Source organism: Amblyraja radiata, chromosome 2, assembly GCF_010909765.2.
Source record: "Amblyraja radiata isolate CabotCenter1 chromosome 2, sAmbRad1.1.pri, whole genome shotgun sequence".
NCBI lineage: Eukaryota > Metazoa > Chordata > Chondrichthyes > Rajiformes > Rajidae > Amblyraja > Amblyraja radiata.
The window spans coordinates 150,796,086-150,819,667 of record NC_045957.1 but is presented as its reverse complement, the minus strand read 5'-3'; the positions used below and the strand labels follow the sequence as shown (position 1 = coordinate 150,819,667).

The 23,582-nt window shown below is 45.5% G+C and overlaps 1 protein-coding gene across 2 annotated transcripts in view; it reads left to right on the top strand.

Annotated features, from left to right (window-relative positions):
- Nucleotides 1-23,582, top strand: part of LOC116970516 (uncharacterized protein C7orf57-like) — a 106,018-nt gene that overhangs the window by 23,396 nt on the left and 59,040 nt on the right. The window contains exons 1-2 of one of the 2 annotated variants that reach the window (XM_033017166.1): nt 2,504-2,544; nt 22,007-22,201. In XM_033017166.1, coding sequence (XP_032873057.1) covers nt 2,520-2,544; nt 22,007-22,201 — 220 coding nt within the window. In that variant the 5' untranslated portion in view covers nt 2,504-2,519. Of the gene's footprint in view, nt 1-2,503; nt 2,545-22,006; nt 22,202-23,582 lie in introns of those variants that run through there. The other variant, XM_033017160.1, reaches the window with a different exon arrangement.

Sequence of the window (23,582 nt, the reverse complement as noted above, 5' to 3'; positions counted from 1 at the left end):
TTACCTGCTGAGTTACACCAACATTTTGTGTCCTTTTGTGCGTATTAACCAGCATCTGCAGTTCCTTTAGACATTACCTAACTTCAGATTTTAGAGATATAGCGCGGAAACAGGCACTTCGGCCCACCGAGTCCGTGCCGACCACCTATTCTTATCCGGCTTCAGAACGGTTCTTCCTTCCATTCGTTTGGGCACTGACCCGACCTACCAACCTACCTCAATGCGGACATTGGACTTTTCCCCCCTGGAACTGTCCTGAACACATATATTCTGAACTCTGGTATTTTCCTCTTCACTCTACCTGGTGTTCTTGTGCATGTGTCGGAAGGCACAGCAGATGCCGGTTTAAAGAGAATGCTGGAGTAACTCGACGGTTCAAAATGCTGGAGTAACTTAACGGGACATGCAGCATCTCTAAAGAGAAGGAACGGGTGACGTTTCGGGTCGAGGCCCTTCTTCAGACTGTACGTGGCTTGGTTATATTCATGTATAGCATTATCTGATATGATTGTATAGCACGCAAACAAAAGTTTATTCCCTGCATAGAATCATACAGCGTAGAAACAGGCCCTTCGATCCAACTTGCCCACACCGACCAATATGTCCCATCTACACTAGCCCCACTTGCCCGCGTTTGGCCCATAACCATCTAAACCTATCCTATCCATGCTTCAGTCTAATGCGTCTTAAACATTGCGACAATACCTGCCTCAACTACCTTAACGGATAGCTCATTCCATACACCCACCACCCTTTGCGTAAAATAGTTACCCCTCAGGCTCTCATTAAATCATTCCCCCCGAACCTAAACCTGTATATGCTGGTTCTCGATATGAGACAATAATAACAAACCAAAGCGAGTTAGGACATCAACGGGGAGATCCTGGATAAACCCAAGGTAGCCACAAAATGGAGGAACTCAGCGCAACAGGCAGCATCTCTGGGGTGAAGGAATGGGTGACATTTCGGGTCGAGACCCTTCTGAAATGCTGCCTGTCCCGCTGAGCTACATGTTGTGTCTATCTTTGTTTTAATCCAGCATCTGCAGTTCCTTCCTGGCCGAACCCGATTGAAAGATGAGAGGCTGGGCGATAGAGCACTGGGTGTGACAAGGATCAGGCTTCAGTAAGCAAAGTAAAGAGAGGTGGCAACGTTATGGAAATGAAGCGGGTAATCCGAGTGATGGCGAGACGGTATCCTCTAATGTGTAGGAAAGAACTGTAGATGTTGGTTTGCGCCGATGATAGACACAGTAATACTGGAGACAGACATAACATCATGGACGGGCAGCATCTGGATAAAAGGAATGGGTGACGTTTCGGGACGAGACTCTGAAGAAGGGTCTCGAACCGAAACGTCACACATTCCTTCTCTCCAGAGATGCTGCCCGTCCCGCTGTGTTACTCCAGCATTTCGTGTCTATCTTCCGTATGCTCTGTGATGGTCATCTCGGAGTCAAGTGGCAACTCTGGTCTGTAGACACGAGGAACTGCAGATGCAGGAATCACGAGCAAAACACAGAGCGTTGGACGAGCCTGACCCTTTGAGTTCCTCCATCACTTTGTGTTGGTCAGGTCTGGACATTGCTTGGCTCAGTCTCAGGCGCCGGCTAACTAGGAAGGTCGAGTCAAAGTCCAGCACTAACACTCAAGAAATAACGTTTGCGGCCTGATGTTCCCAATATTTAATTGAAATCATTAATAAAGTAAATAAATAGATACCGGTCTAATCAGTATCTACGGGATTGGACAGGCTAGATGCAGGAAGAATGTTCCCGATGTTGGGGGAGTCCAGAACCAGGGTCCCAGTTTTACAGTCTACCGTGGGAACTCTTTAACTCAGTAAAGTAAAGTAGCCTTTATTGTCATATCAGCGCACAGGCAGCAGTTGATTGTTGCTCTATTCAGTTTCCCAGGGGGTCGGGACGGGACTGGAGTTGGGAGGGAAAGGTGGGGGAGTCGAGGGAGAGGAGGGGGAGACAGATGAGGGTGTCTTCATTTACTGGCGGCGGGTGTCTGTCACTGAAACAGGCAGGTGAGATTTCACATCCACCTTGTGTGTGCCTCTCTCTCTCTCTCCCTCCCTCCCTCTTACACAGGCTGAGAGACTCTGCCTCTGTGAGTGTACGTCTCTTTCTCCCCCTTTCCCACACACAGTAAGACCGAGGTACTGTGCTCAGTCCATCTGTGTCTCCCACATACACAGTAAAACATGTCTCCAAATGAGCCAATTCAACCAAGGGAGGATATTTATAGTGTGTGAAAAAAAAGTGACATCATTTGTGCCACGTGATGATTTAACAACACTTCACAATGTTCATTCAAGATTTAACGGGAAAGCTCGGGAGACGGACAAGTCACTCGCACAAATAACAGAAATGCCGAGTACCGTGGGAACTCTTTATCTACCCCCCGTTATATCATGTGATATCGTGCTAGACCACGACCACTTCACTCTGGTTACATCTTGCGTCAAGTCGCCCCGTGAAAAAGCCGCATTATGATGTCCCAATACATGAAATGCAGAATTTTAGAAGATCAAATGGTACTGCTTACAAACAATATTACAGTACATGTGATTTTGGAATTGTTGTTAATTTGTGAAAATGGGTGTGGTGGGTTGTTTCAGGGGTTCATATTTTAAAAATCTAGAATTATATCAAAACCCACTTAAACCTTCTTGCATGTGCTTTTAACAGTGGCCATCCAACCTACTCTTTATACTTAATACTTAAACATTTAACTCCATGTTTAAGTTTCAGGCTTTTATTTCAATAGTCCTATTTTCACTAAGTGGCCCATTTACTGCCAGGGAAATCCATACAGGTGAAAAGAGACGTGAAGGCCAGAATCCAGATACAAGTGCATTTATAGCTTGATGTTTGTGTTGGGAAGATCTTGATCACATGGGAGTTGATGTTCATTTTGTTAGCTTTATTGCCAAGATACATAAATCCCATTCAGTTTTACTGAGAGTGATGAAGCCAAAACCGGGCTCATCTCTTTGATGTGGGGGATTTAACCCCCCCCCCTCCCCCCCTCTCTCCCCCTCTCTCCCCCTCCCCCCCTCCCACATGCCAACGAGTTACTGAATAACTAACCCCTGCAGCTGAACATGTTATTGAATAACCAATCATTGCAGCTCAACAAGTTACCGAATTACTAACCAATGAAGCTCAACAAGTTACTGAATAACCAATCATTGAAGCAGAATTGCACATTCCTTAGTAACCAGCAGGATCCCCTAATTATCATTGGAATGTCTCCTTTATTTTGATTTATATCTGCTTCTTCCTTTCCCTATGATGGGGCATCTCCTGACAACCCCACCCCTATTGATCATTATTGGTTGTTGCATCTCCCATTCTCACCATTAGGGCCTCGCAACCACCTCTATTCCAACCATCATCAGGCTGAATGCTTCCTGCAACGATCTATTGGAAGATCAGGCCACTGGACTCAATCTAAATCATCACATGACCTATTCTCTACAATTTGGTTCTTATCCCTACCATCCAACCTCACAACCTGAGAACTATTGTACCCCCGTAACTGGATTGTAACCCAGACCTCGTGATCACCTCCATCCCAACTTCTCCCAGCCCAGCTCCCTAATGGATCTGTGCAATAAGAAATTAATGGAGAGAATCTTGAGACTGCCCTGAAGTTAAAATCTGCTGGACTTGCTGGAAACTAGAATTTTCTGAGCTTGGAGTGATACTACTTGCAGTAAAGCACCTTCATCATTTACAATGTATTTATAAGTGGACCTCCATGATAGGGCGCTATTTAATGTTAGTAAAGTAAAGTATCCTTTATTGTCATTCAGACATTTCAGTCTGAACGAAATTGTATACCTTGCAGTCATAACATAGAATAAAATAACAAAACACACACTTAACAAAGTTTAACATCCACCACAGTGCGTCTACCAGGCACCTCCTCACTGTGATGGAAGGCAAAAGTCTTAAAGTCTTTGTCTCTTCCCTCCTCATCTCCCTCTGCGTTGAGGCGATCCAGCTTTCGATGTAGGGACCCCGCCGGGTGATGGTAAGTCCAGCGGCCGCATCCGAGCTCCGCAAACGGGCTGGTTCAAACTCCGCGGCCCGTGGCGGTCGAAGCTGCCGAAGCTGCCACCCTCCAGTCCTGCGGACGAAGCTGTCGTTGCGGGAGCTCCAGAAAACCAGTCACCAACCTGGGACCTGCGAGCTCCTGACGTAGTGGCTGCTAGGGGCAGTATTAACCTGCTGCCATTTTTAAATTTATGTATTTTTCATATTATTACATCTTAATTGGGCCAAGTTCAACACATTGTAATTCCTAATTCGAGGATTGATTTGTTTGCACAATATTGTACTGGCGTATTGATTTATGTGCTACAGTCTTCTTTTTATCGAGTCCACACGCAAGATTAGAAGTGTTCAGCTAGAGCTGAATACACTTCTCGGCATCTGCGTACAATGGTGTCTGTCTTGTCGCTTCTTGTGCTTCTTGTGCTTCTTGTGCGTGGTGGTGGAAAGATTGGTGGAAACAGGGCTGCGACGTGAACGCTCTTTCCTTGACCCCTGTGCTACAGTAAGCAGTGGAGAAAGACATATGTGGGTTTCGACCCGAAACGTTGCCTATTTCCTTCGCTAGTCTGAAGAAGGGTTTCGACCCAAAATGTTGCCTATTTCCTTCGCTCCATAGATGCTGCCTCACCCGCTGAGTTTCTCCAGCATTTTTGTCTGACATATGTGGCAGACTTGCGTTCTAAAATTGACTGCTTCTTAATCATGATTATTCTTTTTATTTAGGTTATGATTGAAACACACCTTGGTGACAAAGCAAACACCAGCCACAGCAAATGCCTCAATTACACCCTAACAAGTGAAGTACTGATTTCCAATTGTCCTGTCCTGCTGTGTGGTTGTCTTTGGGAAATTTACATTCTTGTAAAGATGATTAATAATCAAAATTTGTGAAGTTACAAATATTCTAGGTAAATTACACAGCAGCGAACCTCCTAATTTATTCTACAGATTCCCAGGTATTGACAATTCTTTAGTTTTGGAATACTGTTTGGCAGGTATCGGTTGTTGCAAGCATCGCCAGTTGAGCTCCATTCGGCGCGGCCCTGTCGGCTCCGGAAGCCACGGTCTCGAGTAAGGAGGCCCGACTATGGGTGGACATGGGGATGGGACTGGACTTTGTGCAGTCTTTGGGGGGATGTTTTGATGTTGAAACTATCTATTACTGTCATGTTGTATTCTTTTTTTATGTGCTGCATGGCAAAAAGAATTTCACTACACCTAAAGGTGTATGTGACTAAATAAAATTTGAACTTGAACTTGAACTTTAAAGACAAACTATCATCTTGCTTGATCACTGGAGAAAGCCGAATTGATGCTTAAGTTGCACTGTGTTACACTTGATAGGATTGTTGCCTCACAATTCCAGTGAGCTGATTTCAATCCTAACCTGGTGCTGTCAGCATGGAGTATGGATGTTCTCCCTGTGACCGTATGGGTTTCCTTCCACATATCAAAGATTTGTAGGGCTATTGTAAACTAACCCTGGTGTGTGGTAAATGGTAGAATCTGAGGAAATATGGGCAGACTCAAATAGAATTAGTGTAAATTGGCACGATGGTTAATTCTTAACTTGATGGTTGCTGCTAACTTGGTGGGCTGGATGGCCTGTTTCTATGCTCAATGATTTAGCATTTTGCATGTGACAGTTTTTTCTTCTTCCATCCTTGTGCCGTTGCACTTGGCACATCGACATGTAAAAAGAATCGTATTCCGACAACAATTTGTATTTTTCGGTCTTCTATGATGATAAAATGCACATGATTCATCTTTGCTCCTCCAATAATTCACTTCACATGCAGAGAGTCATAAAGTCGTAGAGTGATGCAGTGTGGAAGCAGGCCCTTCGGCTCAACTTGCCCACACCGGCCAACATGTCCCAGTTACACTAGTCCCACCTGCCTGCCCGCGTTTGGTCCATATCCCTCCAAATCTGTCCAATCCATGTACCTGTCTAACTGTTTCTTAAATGGTGGGATAGTCCCTGCCTCCTCTGGCAGCTTGTTCTATACACCCACCATTCTTTGTGTGAAAACGTTACCCCTCAGATTTCTATTAAATTTTTTCCCCCTTCACCTTAAACCTATGTCCTCTGGTCCTCGATTCACCTAGAGACTATGTGCATCTACCCGATCTATTCCTCTCAAGATTTTATACACCTCTATAAGATCATCCTCCTCCAGCGCTCCAAAGAATAGTCCCAGCCTACGCAACCTCTCCCTATAGCTCAGACACTTTAGCCCTGGCAACATGGACTGAATGCAACAAAGACGATGAGACGATATTCAGCCTGGGAAACTGAAGGGTTGCACTTTAGAATAAGCTGCATTTCTAGCCTAGTAGAGATATAGCTTATCTCCAGCTACAGTGCTGGCATCCAGCTGATAATGCGGAAAATTGCCCAGGTATATCCTGTAACAGGAGAAATCCAATCCAGATGCTGTCACTTACACTACACTCAATCAGTTATTGATGGAAGGCATCGTTGACAGTGAGTGTCAAACAGCACTAATGTGCTTACCGATACCTAGTTTGCATTTCACCAGAAGTACTTGACTCCAGGTCTCAATCACAACCTTGGGCCAAGCATGGAGTACTAAAGTCTAAATGAAGCATAGTTCTGAATTCCAGAGATGAGTTGAAAGTGACTGTCCTTTATGTTAAGGCAGCATGTGACTGAATGCGATATTGAAGAACCTCAGTAAAACTGGAAAAAGGGAAAACACATCTTAATAATAATAATAAATTTATTTTATTTTTATTTATCTTTTTTTTTTTTAATGGGCGCCTTTCAGACATCTCAAGGACACCTTACATAGTAATCGGAATAAAAACATATAATCGGAATAGAACAGGTAAAAAAGACATCACAGAGACACAAATTAAAAACAGAATTCAATCCAAAAACAGAAAATCAAAAACACAGTGTGAAGAGAGAGCAGCGGCTGCCAAAGCGCGCCAGCGTCCACTCTCTCTTCATGGCAGCCATCTTGGACACAGACCTACAGGACTACAATTAGACAAAAAAATCATCCCCCCACAGTGGATAGCACTGTGGGGGAAGGCACAATGTCCAGTCCCCACCCCATGTTCACCCCAAAGTCAGGCCTATTGAGGCCACCGCAATTGCCTCTACGGAGGCCCGATGTCCCTGGCCGTTCTCACCGGGTGGTCATGCCCCGGCGTCGGGAGACTCCTTTAAACGGCTGGGCCACCTGGAACGGCCGCTTCCTGGTTGGAGCCCGCGGCTGCCGAAGCCGACAAGGCCGTGCCTTGTCCACACCTTGTACACATGTACGCCTTGTACATCTTGTACACAGCAAGATGATTGTGATTGTTGCAAGTCAATCTTACCCAGCCTGGGACATCAAGGCAGCAGGTCCTCAGAAAAGTCTCGGCCAATCCATCTTAAATTGACCTCCCTTTGATTTGTAAGGTCAGAAGTGGGGATATTTGCTGGTGAATGCATAATGCTTAGTTCCTTTTGCAATTCTTCAAAAATCGAAGCATTATATGCATGCAGGAAACGTAGGTGACATTGATGCATGAGCTGACATGTGACAGTTATGTTTACGCCACAAGAATACCAGACCATTATCATCTCCATTGGGATGTTTAGCCACCTATACTTGATGTTCAAGGACATTAGCTGAGTCTCCCACAATCAACATCCTGGAAAAAAAGAGACAAAGTGTTGGAGAACGTAGATATGTGATGTTTCAGGTCAGGACCCTTTGTCAGACGTACAATGTTCTCCAGAGATGCTCCTGACCCAATGAGCTGCTCCAGCCCCTTGTGTCTTTTTTTGTCAACAAGCATCCTTGTTCCTACATCAACATCCTGGCAATCACTTTCACCAGAAGCTCATTTAGACATATATATAAATTCTGTGACTACAAGAGCATGTCATAGGCTGGATATCCTGTACCAAATTGCTCCACCATTTCCTGCTGAGGTAATGTAATGCTGTTCCTTCATCACTTGATCAAAGTGCCAGAACTCCACTTTGATAAAGGACCTTGGGGTTAATGAGCCATTAGGAGGCAGTGACCATAACATGATCAGGTTTAATCTACAATTGGAGAGGGAAAAGGGTAGATCGGAGGTGTCAGTGTTGCAGTTGAATAAAGGGGACTATGGGGCCATGAGGGAGGAGCTGGCCAAAGTTGACTGGAAAGATACACTAGCAAGGATGACAGTGGAACAAAAATGGCAGGTGTTTCTAGGAATACTACAGAAGGTGCAGGATCAGTTCATTCCTAGGAGGAAGAAAGATTCCAAAGGGAGAAAGGGACGACCATGGCTGACAAAGGACGTCAGGGACAGTATAAAAATTAAATCGAAGAAGTACAACGTAGCAAAGATGAATGGGAAGCAAGAGGATCGGGTAATGTTTAAAGAATAACAAAAAATAACCAAAAAGACAATATGGGGAGAAAAGATGAAGTACGAAGGTAAGCTAGTCAGGAATATAAAGCAGGATAGTAAAAGCTTCTTTAGGTATGTGAAGAGGAAAAAAATAGTTAAGAGCAAAGTTGGACCCTTGAAGACCGAATTTATTATGGGGAACAAGGAAATGGCAGATGAGTTGAACAGGTACTTTGGATCTGTCTTCACCAAGGAGGACACAAACAATCTTCCTGATATAGTCGTGGCCAGAGGATCTGGGGTGACGGAGGAACTGAAGGAAATCCACATTAGGCAGGAAATGGTGTTGGGTAGACTGATGGGACTGAAGGCTGATAAATCCCCAGGGCCTGATGGTCTGCATCCCAGGGTACTTGAGGAAGTTCTATAGACTCAGGATCAGTTCCTGTGGATTGGAGGGTAGCTAATGTTATCCCACTTTTTAAGAAAGGCGGGAGAGAGAAAGCAGAGAATTATGGACCAGTTAACCTGACATCGGTGGTGGGGAAGATGCTGGAGTCAATTATAAAAGATGAGATAGCCGAACATTTGGATAGCAGTAACAGGATCGGTCCGAGTCAGCATGGATTTACGAAGGGGAAATCATGCTTGACTTATCTTCTGGAATTTTTTGAAGATCTAACTAGGAAAATGGACAAGGGAGAGCCAGTGGATGTAGTGTACCTGGACTTTCAGAAAGCATTTGATAAGGTCCCACATAGGAGATTAGTGGGCAAAATTAGGGCACATGGTATTGGGGGTAGAGTGCTGACATGGATAGATAAGTGGTTGGCAGGCAGGAAACAAAGAGTAGGGATTAACGGGTCCCTTTCAGAATGGCAGGCAGTGACTAGTGGGATACCGCAAGGCTCGGTGCTGGGACCGCAGCTATTTACAATTTACATCAATGATTTGGATGAAGGGATTCAAAGTAACATTAGCAAATTTGAAGATGACACAAAGCTGGGTGGCAGTGTGAACTGTGAGGATGATGCTATAAGAGTGCAGGGCGACTTGGACAGGTTGGGGGAGTGGGCAGATGCATGGCAGATGAAGTTTAATGCGGATAAATGTGAGGTTATCCACTTTGGTAGTAAAAACAGGAAGGCAGATTACTATCTAAATGGCATCAAGTTGGGAAAAGGGGAAGCACAACGACACCTGGGGGTCCTTGTACATCATTCTATGAAAGTAAGCATGCAGGTACAGCAGGCAGTGATGAAAGCGAATGGCATGTTGGCCTTTATAACAAGAGGAATCGAATATAGGAGGAAAGAGGTCCTACTGCAGTTGTACAGAGCCCCAGTGAGACCACACCTGGAGTATTGTGTGCAGTTTTGGTCCCCTAATTTGAGGAAGGACATTCTTGCTATTGAGGGAGTGCAGCGTAGGTTTACAAGGTTAATTCCCGGGATGGCGAGACTGTCATATGCTGACAGAATGGAGCAGCTGGGCTTGTACACTGGAGTTTAGAAGGATGAGAGGGAATCTCATTGAGACATATAAGATTGTCACGCTACAGGCAGGAAACATGTTCCCTATGTTGGGCGGATCCAGAACCAGGGGCCACAGTTTAAGAATAAGGAGTAAGCCATTTAGAACGGAGACGAGGAAACACTTTTTCTCACAGAGAGTGGTGAGTCTGTGGAATTCCCTGAGGGCGGGTTCTCTGGATGCTTTCAAGAGAGAGCTAGATAGGGCTCTTAAAAATAAGTCAGGGGATATGGGGAGAAGGCAGGAACAGGGTACTGATTGGGGATGATGAGCCATGATCAAATTGAATGGCGGTGCTGGCTTGAAGGGCCGAATGGCCTACTCCTGCACCTATTGTCTATTGTCTATTTCCTTCGCTCCATAGATGCTGCCTCACTCGTTGAGTTTCTCCAGCATTTATGTCTACTCATTCACACAAGTTCTGTTATCCCACTTTCCTCACCCATTCCCTACACATTAGGGGCAATTTTACAGAGACAAGTTAACCTACAAAGCCAATGCGTGTTTGGGATGTGGGAGGAAACCCACACGCTTGCAGGGAGAATGTGTACATTCAACACAGACAGTGCCAGAGGACAGGATTAAACACAGATCTCTGGCGTGAGAGGCAGCAAGTCTACCAGCTGTGCCACTATATTTTGGTCTCCAACATACAGAAAATTATACGTTGATAACTTTGCTTACTAAAAAAAATGAAAATATCCATTTTCAGTCTTAAATCTCCTGCACCTATTGTCTATTGTCTATTGTCCACCTAAAATTAGTCTGGTGAGGCTTTTCACCAGAATACCTGCATCATTAGGAAGATGCCTTACCATCATGTTCACATGGATTTTTAGAATGCACGGTGACGCAGCGGTAGAGTTGCTGCCTTACACAGCGCCAGTGACCCGGGTTCGATCCTGGCTGCGGGTGCTTGTCTGTATAGAGTTTGTACGTTCTCACCATGGACCTGCATGGGTTTTCTCCGAGCACTTCGGTTTTCTCCCACATTCCAAAGACATACAGGTTTGTAGGTTAATAGTAAGATTAAACGAGAACTTACCAGTTTGAAGTTTGATCGTTATTTTATGAGGAGTATGTTGAGGGAATACGTGAAGAACCCCTCCAGGACGCATGCGTGTCATTCTTCAAAGCAGCGGTGTGAAATCACAGATAACTGTAATGACTTAAACATAGTAAGATTAGAGAAGAAATACCTGTTGAGTATATGATCATGGGTGGGAGCAGAGGGCACGTATTCCCTCAACGTACTCCTCATAAAATAATGATCAAACTTCGAACTGGTAAGTTCTCGTTTAATCTTACTATTTAACTCCGGAGTCACGTGAGTGACTACGTGAAGATTTCAAAGCTCTGTGATTTCATGCCGTGGAAACGAGTCCATGCATCACATCTGCCTTAATGACTGTAGGAGGAATTGTGTCAACATATTTTAGACATGAATCCGACATTGAAATCCATGAATTGATTAACACAAATTATAGCCCCTATTTATGGGGTAATTAAATTACAGAACTTAAATTGTTTCTGCAAATGTTCCAGGTTTAATGACTGGTTTATGATAAAATAGTTGGAATGTTTTTCCCCTGACCATCCTGCTGCCTTGAGGATTTAGTCCATTGGTACATCCAACTGCATAGCTGCCGATGTAGCTGCAGCCCTGGTGGAATGAGATTTTTAAATATAAGTATCCATCCCAGCCTGTATTAGAACCTGTTTCAGCCATCTTGAGATGGTCTGGACCGTCACTCTTTTGTGTGGTTGCTTATGGCTGACTAAAAGTGCCTTCTCATTGCCTCTGATGATTTTCGTGTTCTCCATGTATAACGACAAATGTCTTACTATAGAGACTATCATCTGTTGGGTAAGACCTAAATTCTATATTGAGGCCTGCTGATCCCTGTCTGTACTGCTTTACTAATTCATAAATATGAAACGTAATATTTTCAGATGAAGAAGTCATGTATCCAGTCTTAATTTATGTAATGACTGTACCCTTTGTGCCGTGACCAATGCCATTAGCATGACTGTTTTTAATGTCAGTCTAAGTAGGGACAGAGCTGTTGCTGGAGACCAATTCCTGAGCATCTTCAGGACAATACTCACATCCCATATTTGGGAGTACCTGGTTCTTGTGGGATTGGTATTAAAAATTCCCCTCATATGTTTTGTTACCAGTGGGTGAGTCCCAGCAGAGTGACGCTCTGTTCCTTGCCATAGATAAGTTGATAGGGCACTTCTGGCGCAGTTGATGGCACTATAACTGAGCCCCTCATCATAATGGAGGCCTGCCAGGTATTCCAGAACAGACGGGATGTTCATATCTCTGTAGGTGATGCTGTTTATGTGACAATACATCTCCCACTTCCTGATATAGACCAGATACTGTTTTTTGGTGGACTGTCTGTGGCCCGCCGAAATCATGTTCACTGTTCGGTCCGTCAGTCCCAGCTGTAGCAGTGGTATTTTTAAACTCTACAAATTAATAAATTCAAATAGTTATGGCATGGGTGGCTATCCCTTGTTACGGGATGAACCAATAAGTCTGGTCTATTCGGGATGGTGATACATGGTTCTAATACCATGTTCAGTATCACTGGGAACCATGGTTGAGTAGGCCAATCGGGTACTACCAAAATACCAGACGCAGAGTCTTGCTGTATTTTCCTTAATACCCGACTGATGAGGCAGAAAGGAGGGAATGCATAAATAAACAATTCCCCCCCCCCCCCCCCCCCCCCCCCCCCAATGCAGCGAAAATGCATCTGTCGCCGCTGCCCCAGGGTCTGGTTCCCACGAAACATAGTTTGATAACTGGTGATTAAGCCTGGATGCGAATTTTATTTATTTTATTTAACCTTTATTTAACCAGGATAAGTCTCATTGAGATTAAAAATCTCTTTTACAAGAGAGTCCTGGCCAAGACAGGCAGCAGCACAGTTCCACAGTTACAGACAATAATTTTAAAAAAAAAACAACAGAGAACATATAAATAGAGTCACAGTCAGATTCAAATTCAGCAGGGGTATTAAAATTAACAGCAGACTCAGCAGAGCCAGGGACTTGGTTAGGTTGAACATTCCTTGAAATCATATTTGTAAAACAAACAGACACAGTTAGAGACAGGAGGAGACGTGTGCTGCCATCTTGGATTTTTGCCACAGAAGATGTCGAGACGGTGCAGGTTTGGAATTCCTCCCACACCACACAAAAGCCAGACCGGCCCGGTCAGCACCGGCGAGGCAGTAAGGGGGGGGGGGGGGGGGGGCTGTTCTGGATGCAGGTGTCAAAGTCCAGAAAGATTTTCTCCCCTCTTTTGGTGCGCTAGTTTCATGGCAGGTTGCCAGCCACAGTTGTGGGAGCTCGGCAGTTAGTTGATAAGACTGCTCGCAGTCCCAAAACAAGCAGAAACTTTTAAAATAAATCTCTGCAGCGTCGCAGCGATACTCCAAGATGTTAAAGGTTCCGCTGTGCCTCCTCCGAAGTCCAAAAAGATGTTTAAATTCCCTCACTTTTGTGTCTGGACGGGAGCTCCGCAACACCACACCTCTCTGCTGCCACACCTCAGAGATCGATATCTGGTGTTCCATATCGTGCTGTAATATCAGCAAATACTTTTTATTCAACATCCATTCGGTGTTTTCATTAAATTTGCGTGACCTGGTGTCTGCCACTAAATTTAGTTTACTTGGTAGGTAAGTAGCTGATATTCAAATATCTCTCTGGATACACCACTGCCAAATTGTATTAGCCAGATTGTCACATGATGTCGATTTGTTTCCACCCATGTGGTTGATATATGCTACCACGGTGGTATTGTCAATCTGTAGTCTAACATACTGGTGATATGACCCAGTACAATATGACTTTAGGCCATAGAATGCACCCAACATTTCCAGGTAGTTTATGCCCAGTGTTAGTAATAATGATGCCTCCTGAGCAGTCCATCTACCTCCACAGCTGGAGATGGAATTGGTGGCACCCCAACCAAGTGCACTGGCATCAGTTTGTAGCACCATAGAAGGGTTGCTGATAATGATTGGATTGAAACAAAGCCAAATGTTATCTATCCACCATTTTAGTTCCATTATAGCTTTGATTGGTAGCTTCATTGGTCTGTCAAAATGACCAGCATTGATTTTGAGTGCTTGTATTTTTGCTCTCTGTAAATTTTGGTAATGTAAAGGTCCAAATTGTGTGGCTGGAAAAGCAGCCACCATTTTGCCAATTACTTTTGCTACCAATCTGATGGACGGTTACTGATGTCAATGAGGTTATTGCAAGCCTCTATTAAGTCTATAGCCTTTCCCTTTGGCAAAGTCACCGACATGTGAACTGAGTCAATGGTGAACCCCAAATAGTCCATAGTAGTGGAAGGCGTTAATTTAGATTTAACTGGATGGATAATAAACCCCAGTTTTTCAAATAACTGTTTTGTGGCTGTTACAGTTTGTTTGGCCAATTCCAAAGTTTTGCCCACAATAAGTATGTCATCTAGATATACCATGACCATGTGTTTTCGTTTCCGTAGAAACACTAGGGCTGGTTTCAAAATTTTAGTGAACAGCCTGGGGGCTGATGTTAACACATTTGGCAGCGCTCTATACAGCCAAAGCTGTCCCATCCAGTTGAATTTTAAGTAACATCTGTGGTCACCTCATATAGGCACTGAATAGTAAGCATTTTTTAATCGATGCTAGCCATGAATTAACCTTTGGAAATCAATTGTTTAGCAGTAACAAAGGTTTCCATTTTAAAATGAATATATTGTACAAATGTATTCAATTTGGTCAGATGTATGATGATGCGACAACCACCATCTTTTTTGATTTTGGTAAAGATATTGGACACGAATTCTAGCAGTTCGTGTTGGGATTTTTCAATTACCCCTTTTGCGTAAGGCCGCTCCAGTTCAGCATGCGCTTCTGATTTTTCTTTACCGGAAAGTACGAACATTCGGTTCGGTATATGTTGAACTGGAGGGCTGTACTTGTGTATAATTCTATTGTATATCCCTGGATACTGCTTAAAATATAAGTATCGGTAGTTAACATACTCCATGCATCCAGAAAGGAGAGTAATCTCCCCCCCCCCCCAACCTCCGTGCTCCCTGCAATTTGTAGGGAACCAGACCCACCTACCTCCATAGTTACCAGTGGCAGGTTTATTTCATTTTGTAAATCCTTCATTGATGTTGAGGCGTCGGTGTCTGGGTTTGTGGTTTGGTTGATGTTGGAGGTTTGCGTATCTTCCAAGAAGGCCGGTCTGGGCCATGGCCTAAGAAAGACTCATGTTTGGTGTACCGGACCTTCGAGCTTTCACCAGTCGGTCTTGATTACTGGTGGGTGCGTAAGGGTGCTGTCTATGGCCGTGTGTTGCAAAGCAGTGCCAGTGCATCCTGTTGGTCCTGCGACATGTCCTTCTCATCCACTGTGCGGGTGAAAGCTGTTATCCCCGTTGTTTAGGAGTTTCCATATACAATTATATACTACAGGAAACATTCCGGGATATACAGTTACCCGGTGTCAGGTGTCCTCCAGGTTTTGGCCAGTCTGGTCTGGCTGTATGAAGGTGGACACCATGTCCAGTAGATTTTCACGTTCCTGCACCCCCTGCACACTTGATTTCTGTTCTGCAAACCCCTCTTCAGGATCAGCCCACAACTGACCCCCAGTACTCCCCTCTGACGAGGGAGAAGCACTGTGCAGCCCTACAAGAGGTGCTGCTGTGGGTTTTACATAGTGCCCACAGTGACTAGACTCCATCTCCCGGAGCCTGTCACGTTGGAGCAAATGCTCCACACACCGCTCCATCCGGCTCCAGCGCTCACGGTTGCTGGCCGCCCGCGGCTGCTCAAAGTCGGACTCATCTGAGTCCACGACTTTGATGGTTTTTGTTTTGCCTTACCGCCCGGCCGCGGAGTGGATCTGGCCGGTGCGGAGGCGACATCGGGCACAGCTGATCCCATTATAGGTGATTCAAGTGCCGCTGGCCGCTGCTAGCCCACCAGCTTTGTCGCAGCCCGTTGGTTTCTCCACCTGTAATCAGCATGGGAAAACACAAAAAGACCACAGCTCTTACCTGCAGGTCCTGGTTTAAATTGTCACTACGGGGGAACGTCGTTCCATCCCGCCTCCTGCCGTTTTCGACTTGTCAAAAGTCGACAGCCCCATCTGAATAGTCTCCCGCCCGGCCGTGGTGTTCTGGCCGGCGCGGGACCAAAAGTCGGCACAGCTGATCCCTTACGGGGCTTGTGCCTTCAGCTGCTGCTGGCTCCCGCAACTTCGCGGTCCTCCCCAGCCAGCTTCACTCGCAGCACTTGTGGACACTATTTTGTCCAGCTTCCCGTCCTGTGTAAAAACAGCGCGGAGACAAAAACTACCGCAGAGTAAATCACTTACCTGCAGGTCGCGGTTTCAAACTTACCGCTGCGGGGGAACGCTCCACCCCGCCTGTCGTTTCGCAAGCGTGAAAGCGATATGACACGCATGCGTCCTGGCGGGGTTCTTCACGTAGTCACTCACGTGACTCCGAAGTAAAATTGGCTTGGTGTCAATGTAAAAGTTGTCCTTAGTGTAGGATAGTGCTAATGTGCAGGGATCACTGGTCAGTGTGGACTTGGTGGACCGAAAGGCTTGTTTCCACGCTGTGTCTCTAAACAACACTGAACTAAATTAAACTGCTGATCTTGCAAATGTACTCGCATCTGAAAAATTTGAAAATAATGGGCTGCTGACTGTGCAATGTCTTATGAATGATTGAAGCAGGACTCCAACTGTTTGGTAGAATGGACAGTGCCGTAACATGTCCACATGCACCTGCACAGCCATTATCAGAAAGTTGCACTATCCAATCCCTATAAATAGGAACATAAGAAACACGAGCAAGAGAAGGCCAGTTTGTCATTTCATTTCATAGGATCGTTGCTAATCCTATCTTAACCTCTGTGCCACTTAGTTCAAGATACTCCGACTCGGGAAAACAACCTCTTGGCATCTACCATGTTAATCCTTCTCAAAATCTCACATGTTTCAACAAGATCACTTCTTGTTTTTCAGTGCAAGAACAGGTCATTGGGACCACAATGTCTGTACTGCACATATGTCAAGATCCACTCACATCTGCCTGCACATAATCCATATATGTGGCTCACACCAGCACCATCTCTATTGTGAAATTCTACATCCACTGGAATAAAGGCCAACATTCCAATAGCATACCTAAAGTCTTGCTATACCTTCATGCTATCATGTTGTGTTTCATGTACAAGGACCTGTCGATCACTTTATCACTACAAAATGTTGTAGTCTCATTTATCTTTGCAAAGTTTCAATTAATATAAGTTAAAGCGAGTAATTATTTCACAGCAGATATTGTAGCAACATTTTCAAGTGATCAGCGTAAAATGGGTCCTACAAAATGGGAATTTAATAATTATCAGGACCTGTTTCAGTAGTGTTCATTCAGGAATGAATTTTACATCACAAAAAACTCCCCTATTCTTCTTCTAATAGTGCCATGAGAATTGTTGTTGTCGTCTTCAGAAGGTAAGTGACTTCAGTTTAATACCTGAAGGGTGTCAGCTGAAAGAGTGCAACACCGCCTTCAAACATCATTGCACAGGTGGCGACCTGTATTTTATGTTCAAGGCATGAAGCTTGAATTCATAATTTCAGAAGGGTAGGGTGCTGTGAACTGAGTGATGGTTAGAACAATAACAAGATTGTTTCAAAATTGACAGGGCATCATTAATATAGAATAATTATTGCAATAACATTTTAATAATGGGATACTTATTTTCAATGCAACAGCGATTGATGAGTTGGTGTACCAACCCTGATAGTACATTCCACAGCAAACAGTTAATTATACAATGTCAATGTTTCTCAGCATTATCTATCCATCTATCTATTATTATATAAAACTCTCGCCCCAGATTCCGAAACGGAACTCCGTCCGGCTGCCTGCCTGCCTTTCGATTCGTTCCCGCCGTGCGATGTCACAATGCCCGATGCTCGCAGACGTCCAATCGCGATGCCCGAGGCTCGCAGACGTCCAATCGGAACGGATCCATTTACATGTACGGCTTCCGGCCTGGCTTCCGGCCACATTTCTTCCATTGATTCCCTGCAACTCCGAAACCGGACGCAGAATCGCCGACATCTTTTCCATTTCGGTAGAGATTTCACTTTTCTTTCTAAGTATCCGCTCCTCATTACATTCCGTCGTGTTTAAGTACACGTTTTTAATCAAATCCTTCCCCCCCCCCCAAATATTTCAAAACTAAACTGGCTTCTCACTCATAGATTCAGATTCAGCACCAGCCCCTGCTGAACGTTCCATCGTGTGATGTCACAATGCCCAATGCTCACAGATGTCCAATCGGAATGGATTCATTTACATATGCCTATGCAGGAGCCCAAGCCCATGGTGAACGTTCCATCGTGTGATGTCACAATGCCCAATGCTCAAATACATTATTGCCATAGAGAGGGATTACAGAGAAGGTTCACCAGACTGATTCCTGGGATGTCAGAACTTTCATATGAAGAAAGACTGGATAGACTCGCCTTGTACTCACTAGATTTTAGAAGATTGAGGGGGTATCTTATAGAAACGTTTAAAATTCTTAAGGGGTTGGACAGGCTAGATGCAGGAAGATTGTTCCGGATGTTGGGGAAGACCAGAACAAGGGGTCAAAGTTTAAGGATAAGGGGGAACGCTGAATCGCCGACATCTTTTCCATTTTGGTAGAGATTTCACTTTTCTTTCTAAGTATCCGTTCCTCATTACATTTCGACGTGTTTAAGTGTACGTTTTAAATCAAATCCTAACCCCCCCCCCCCCCTCCCCCAATATTTCAAAACTAAACTGGCTTCACACCCACAGAAGCTTCACCAGCCCCAGCCCCTGCTGAACGTTCCATCGTGTGATGTCACAATGCCCAATCTTCACATATGTCCAATCGGAATGGATCCATTGACATATGCCTATGCAGGAGCCCCAGCCAATGGTGAACGTTCCATCGTGTGATGTCACAATGCCCGAAGCTCAAAGACATCGTTGCCATAGAGAGGGATTACAGAGAAGGTTCACCAGACTGATTCCTGTTATGTCAGAACTTTCACCACTTAAAAGTGTAATGCCCCAACGCAAAAGTGTAATGCCTCCTCCCCCCCCCCCCCCCCCCCCCCCCCCAGTTTTTCAAATAAAAACTGGCTTCTCACCCATACAAGCAGCCATTTCGGTAGACATTTCACTTTCCCTTCCAGCTATCCACTCCTCATTACATTTCGTTATGTTTATGTACCTTCTCCTCCCCCCCCCCCCCCCCCCACTCATTTTGTCGCCTCCTGCTGGCCAGCGACCATAACGGTTGCTGGCGCCCACAGCACAACCACACGCAACGCTATTTAAAAACGGCCTTTCGGGAACTGCTCTACTTCGAGGACCACGTCTCCCGTGGGGGCTGCGGGTAGGCAACGGCTGCGTTGGGGCATTACACTTTTAAGGCTCTGTGTGTGGGGATGCTTCGTGTGTGTGATGCCGCCCCGCCACCCCCCCCACCCCCCCCCGAGTTGCCGAGACGGACCCGACTTCGACGACTTCAAGATACGCTATTTTAAGACGGCCGGGACCCGACTTCGACGACCACGTCTCCCCATGAGGGCTACAGGTTGGGAACGGTGTTTATACACTTTTCCAACTCTGTGTGTGGGGGTGGTTAGTGTGTGTGATGCCGCCCCCCCACAGTGGGGGCTACGGGTAGGGAACGGCTGCGTTGGGGGATCAGACCCAACGGGTTTGCCATTGGTCGTCGTGTTTAAGTGCACGTTTTTAATCAAATCCTTCACCCCCCCCCCAATATTTCAAAAATAAACTGGCTTCTCACCCATAGAATCAGCACCAGCCCCAGCCCCTGGTGAACGTTCCATCGTGTGATGTCACAATGCCCTATGCTCACAGATGTCCAATCGGAATGGATTCATTTACATATGCCTTTGCAGGAGCACAAGCACTTGGTGAACGTTCCATTGTGTGATGTCACAATGCCCAATGTTCAAATACATCGTTGCCATAGAGGGAGTACAGAGAAGGTTCACCAGACTGATTCCTGGATGTCAGGACTTTCATATGAAGAAAGACTGGATAGACTCGGCTTGTACTCGCTAGATTTTAGAAGATTGAGGGGGTATCTTATAGAAACTTACAAAATTCTTAACGGGTTGGACAGGCTAGATGCAGGAAGATTGTTCCAGATGTTGGGGAAGTCCAGAACAAGGGGTCACAGTTTAAGGATAAGGGGTAAATCTTTTAGGACCGAGATGAGAAATACATTTTTCACACAGAGAGTGGTGAATCTCTGGAATTCACTGGCACAGAAGGTAGTTGAGGCCTGTTCATTGGCTGTATTTAAGAGGGAGTTAGATGTGGTCTTTGTGGCTAAAGGGATCAGGGGGTATGGAGAGAAGGCAGGTACAGGATACTGAGTTGGATGATCAGCCACGATCATATTGAATGGTGGTGCAGGCTCGAAGGTCCGAATGGCCTACTCCAGCACTTAATTTCAATGGTTCTATGTTTCCCTCTCCGCACCCCTCTCCCACCCATCCCTCTCTTCCCCACCCCCCTTCCCTCTCTACGCCACCCCCTTCCTCCTACCCCTCTGTCCCTCTTCCATCACTGCCCCTACCCCTCTCCACCTCCCTCCCCACTCTTCCACCTCTCCCCCTTCCCCCTCCACTCTCCCTCCCCACTCTTTCCCCTCTCTCCCCCACCCCTCTCCCCCTCCCTCCCTCCTCCCCTACCTCCCCATCCTCCCCCTCCCCCACATCTCTCTCCCCAATCCCCCTCTCTCACCCCCTACCCCGCTCTCCTTTCCCACCCAAATCTGTCCCATTTCCTCCACCTCCTCTCCCCTCCCTCCCCTCATCCCATCCCCCCACCTGTGTGTTTGGGGGTTGGTTAATATGAGTTTAATGCCGCAGCCCCCCCTCCCCCCTGCAAAACGCCGTTGGGGAAACAGACCCAACGGGTCTGCACTTGGTCTAGTATATTATTAAAACTCTCGTCTTGTTTGGACGTTTGTCTGTCTGTCTGCGTGCGTGCGATCTCAAGGAACTATGCCAAAACGGTACACAATAGTACAATTTATTTTGCACCACTTTACTCACCATTGACCTGTGGTTGTTTGTATCAAGTTTTGTTCAGATTGATATATTTCACAAGTTATCACATTTTTAAGTTTACTAAATCCACTTTGATCGTCACTTCAACACTTCAGTGCTGGCAGTTGCTGCTATGACATCACAATGGGATCTCACAATCCTCCATCTGACATTTGCAACAATGTTGCCATCATAGAACACTTAGTCCTGGTCCTTGGGGAACGGGCTGCATTGGGGGACCAGGCCTCCAATGGGGGATATGGTTGAGTGGTGGAATATTGCGTTGGGGGGACGGGTTGCATTGGGGAACCAGGTCTCCCGTGTGACTGGGACCCAACGGTTGTTTGTATCAAGTTTCGTTCAGATTTCACAAGTTATATTTCATAAGTTATCACATTTTTAAGTTTACTAAGTGGTGGAATATTGCCTTGGGGAACGGGTTGCATTGGAGGTCCAGGCCTCCCGTGGGGGCTATGGGTGAGTGGTCGAATATTGCTTTGGGGAACGGGTTGCGTTGGGGGACCAGGCATCCCGTGTGACAGGGACCCAACGGGTCTCACTTGATCTAGTCTTCTTTAAAAAGCAAACAAAATGGAAACTACATCAACTTATTCCAATTAAGTAGGATAGTCTCTCCAGAATAAAACCTGATTGGAAGATGATTACTTTTATGTACATAAAATCAACGTGATTCATGGCCAAAATACCAAACTTATCCTTCCATTGTGGTTGGTTAACCTGACATCACTATGTACACCCATCTGGTAAAGCTATTTATGAAGTTGTTTTAAGTGTGTAATAAATGAGTTAAAGAAGAATTCTGACAACATCACCACAACCTTGTAATGCCCTTTGTCTTTTGTAGATTGGTTTTACCATGTTCCTCAGAAACCAAACAAAAGTGAAAAGAGCCAAGTGCAGCTTCCACCCACTTCCCAGATCCCAGGTTTGAATGAACTTGTGGAGCCTCACAAGGAGGCCAGTGTTGATGGTCGCAAACTGTGGATTAGGGAAACCGATTCGGACTATGTAAAGTTGGCCAAACAAGGAGGCAGGCCAGGTAAGAAGGGAAGCCATTTTTAAAAAAAGTTTAACTGTGCAATTGTTTAACCTGCTTGTGACATGGCTGCAGAGCTGTACTTCATTTATTGTATTTTCATGGTTGGAACTTCATGATGATTCTTAGATTCTTCACACATCATTTGGTGAAGAGCCGTTGTATGCTAATTCAGTATGTGAAGATTGATGAAACGTTTTCTAAAGTTGTGACAAATTGCATTCGCCAATTCTAAAAATACAAAATATTGAATTTTATTTATTCATTCTGAGAATTTAATATTTCACCATTGGTTGTATTTTGCAATATTTTTAATCTGTATACAAAAAGCTTGTGATCCTCATAATTATATAGTAGGTTCATTGTTGTCAATAAACTATGTACATAATTCTAAATTATACTAGACCAAGTGCAGACCCGTTGGGTCTGTTTCCTCAATGGCGTTTGCAGGGGGGGTGGGGGGTGAGAAGAGGGGAGGGAGGGAAGAGGAGGAGGAGGAAATGGGATAGATTTGGGAGGGAAAGGAGAGCGGGGTAGGGGGTGAGAGATGGGGAGAGAGATGTGGGGGAGGGGGGATGGGGAGGGAGGGAGGGGGAGAGAGGGGAAAGAGTGGGGAGGGAGAGTGGAGGGGAAGGGGGAGAGTGGGGAGGGAGGAGGAGAGGGATAGGGGGGAGTGATGGAAGAGGGACAGAGGAATAGGGGGAAGGGGGCGGGGGGCGGGGGAGAGAGGGAAGGGGGTGGGGGAGAGAGGGATGGATGGGAGAGGGAGAGGGGTGAGGAGAGGGAAACATAGAAATTAAGTGCAGGAGTAGGCCATTCGGCCCTTCGAGCCTGCACCACCATTCAATATGATCATGGCTGATCATCCAACTCAGTATCCTGTACCTGCCTTCTCTCCATACCCCCTGATCCCTTTAGCCACCAAGGCCACATCTAACTCCCTCTTAAATATAGCCAATGAACTGGCCTCAACTACCTTCTGTGGCAGAGAATTCCAGAGATTCACCACTCTCTGTGTGAAAAATGTTTTTCTCATCTCGGTCCTAAAAGATTTACCCCTTATCCTTAAACTGTGACCCCTTGTTCTGGTCTTCCCCAACATCCGGAACAATCTTCCTGCATCTAGCTAGTCCAACCCCTTAAGAATTTTGTACGTTTCTATAAGATCCGCCCTCAATCTTCTAAATTCTAGCATGTACAAGCCGAGTCTATCCAGTCTTTCTTCATATGAAAGTCCTGACATCCCAGGAATCAGTCTGGTGAACCTTCTCTGTACTCCCTCTGTGGCAAGAATGTCTTTGAGCATTGGGCATTGTGACATCACACAATGGAACGTTCACCATTGGCTGGGGCTCCTGCAAAGGCATATGTAAATGGATCCATT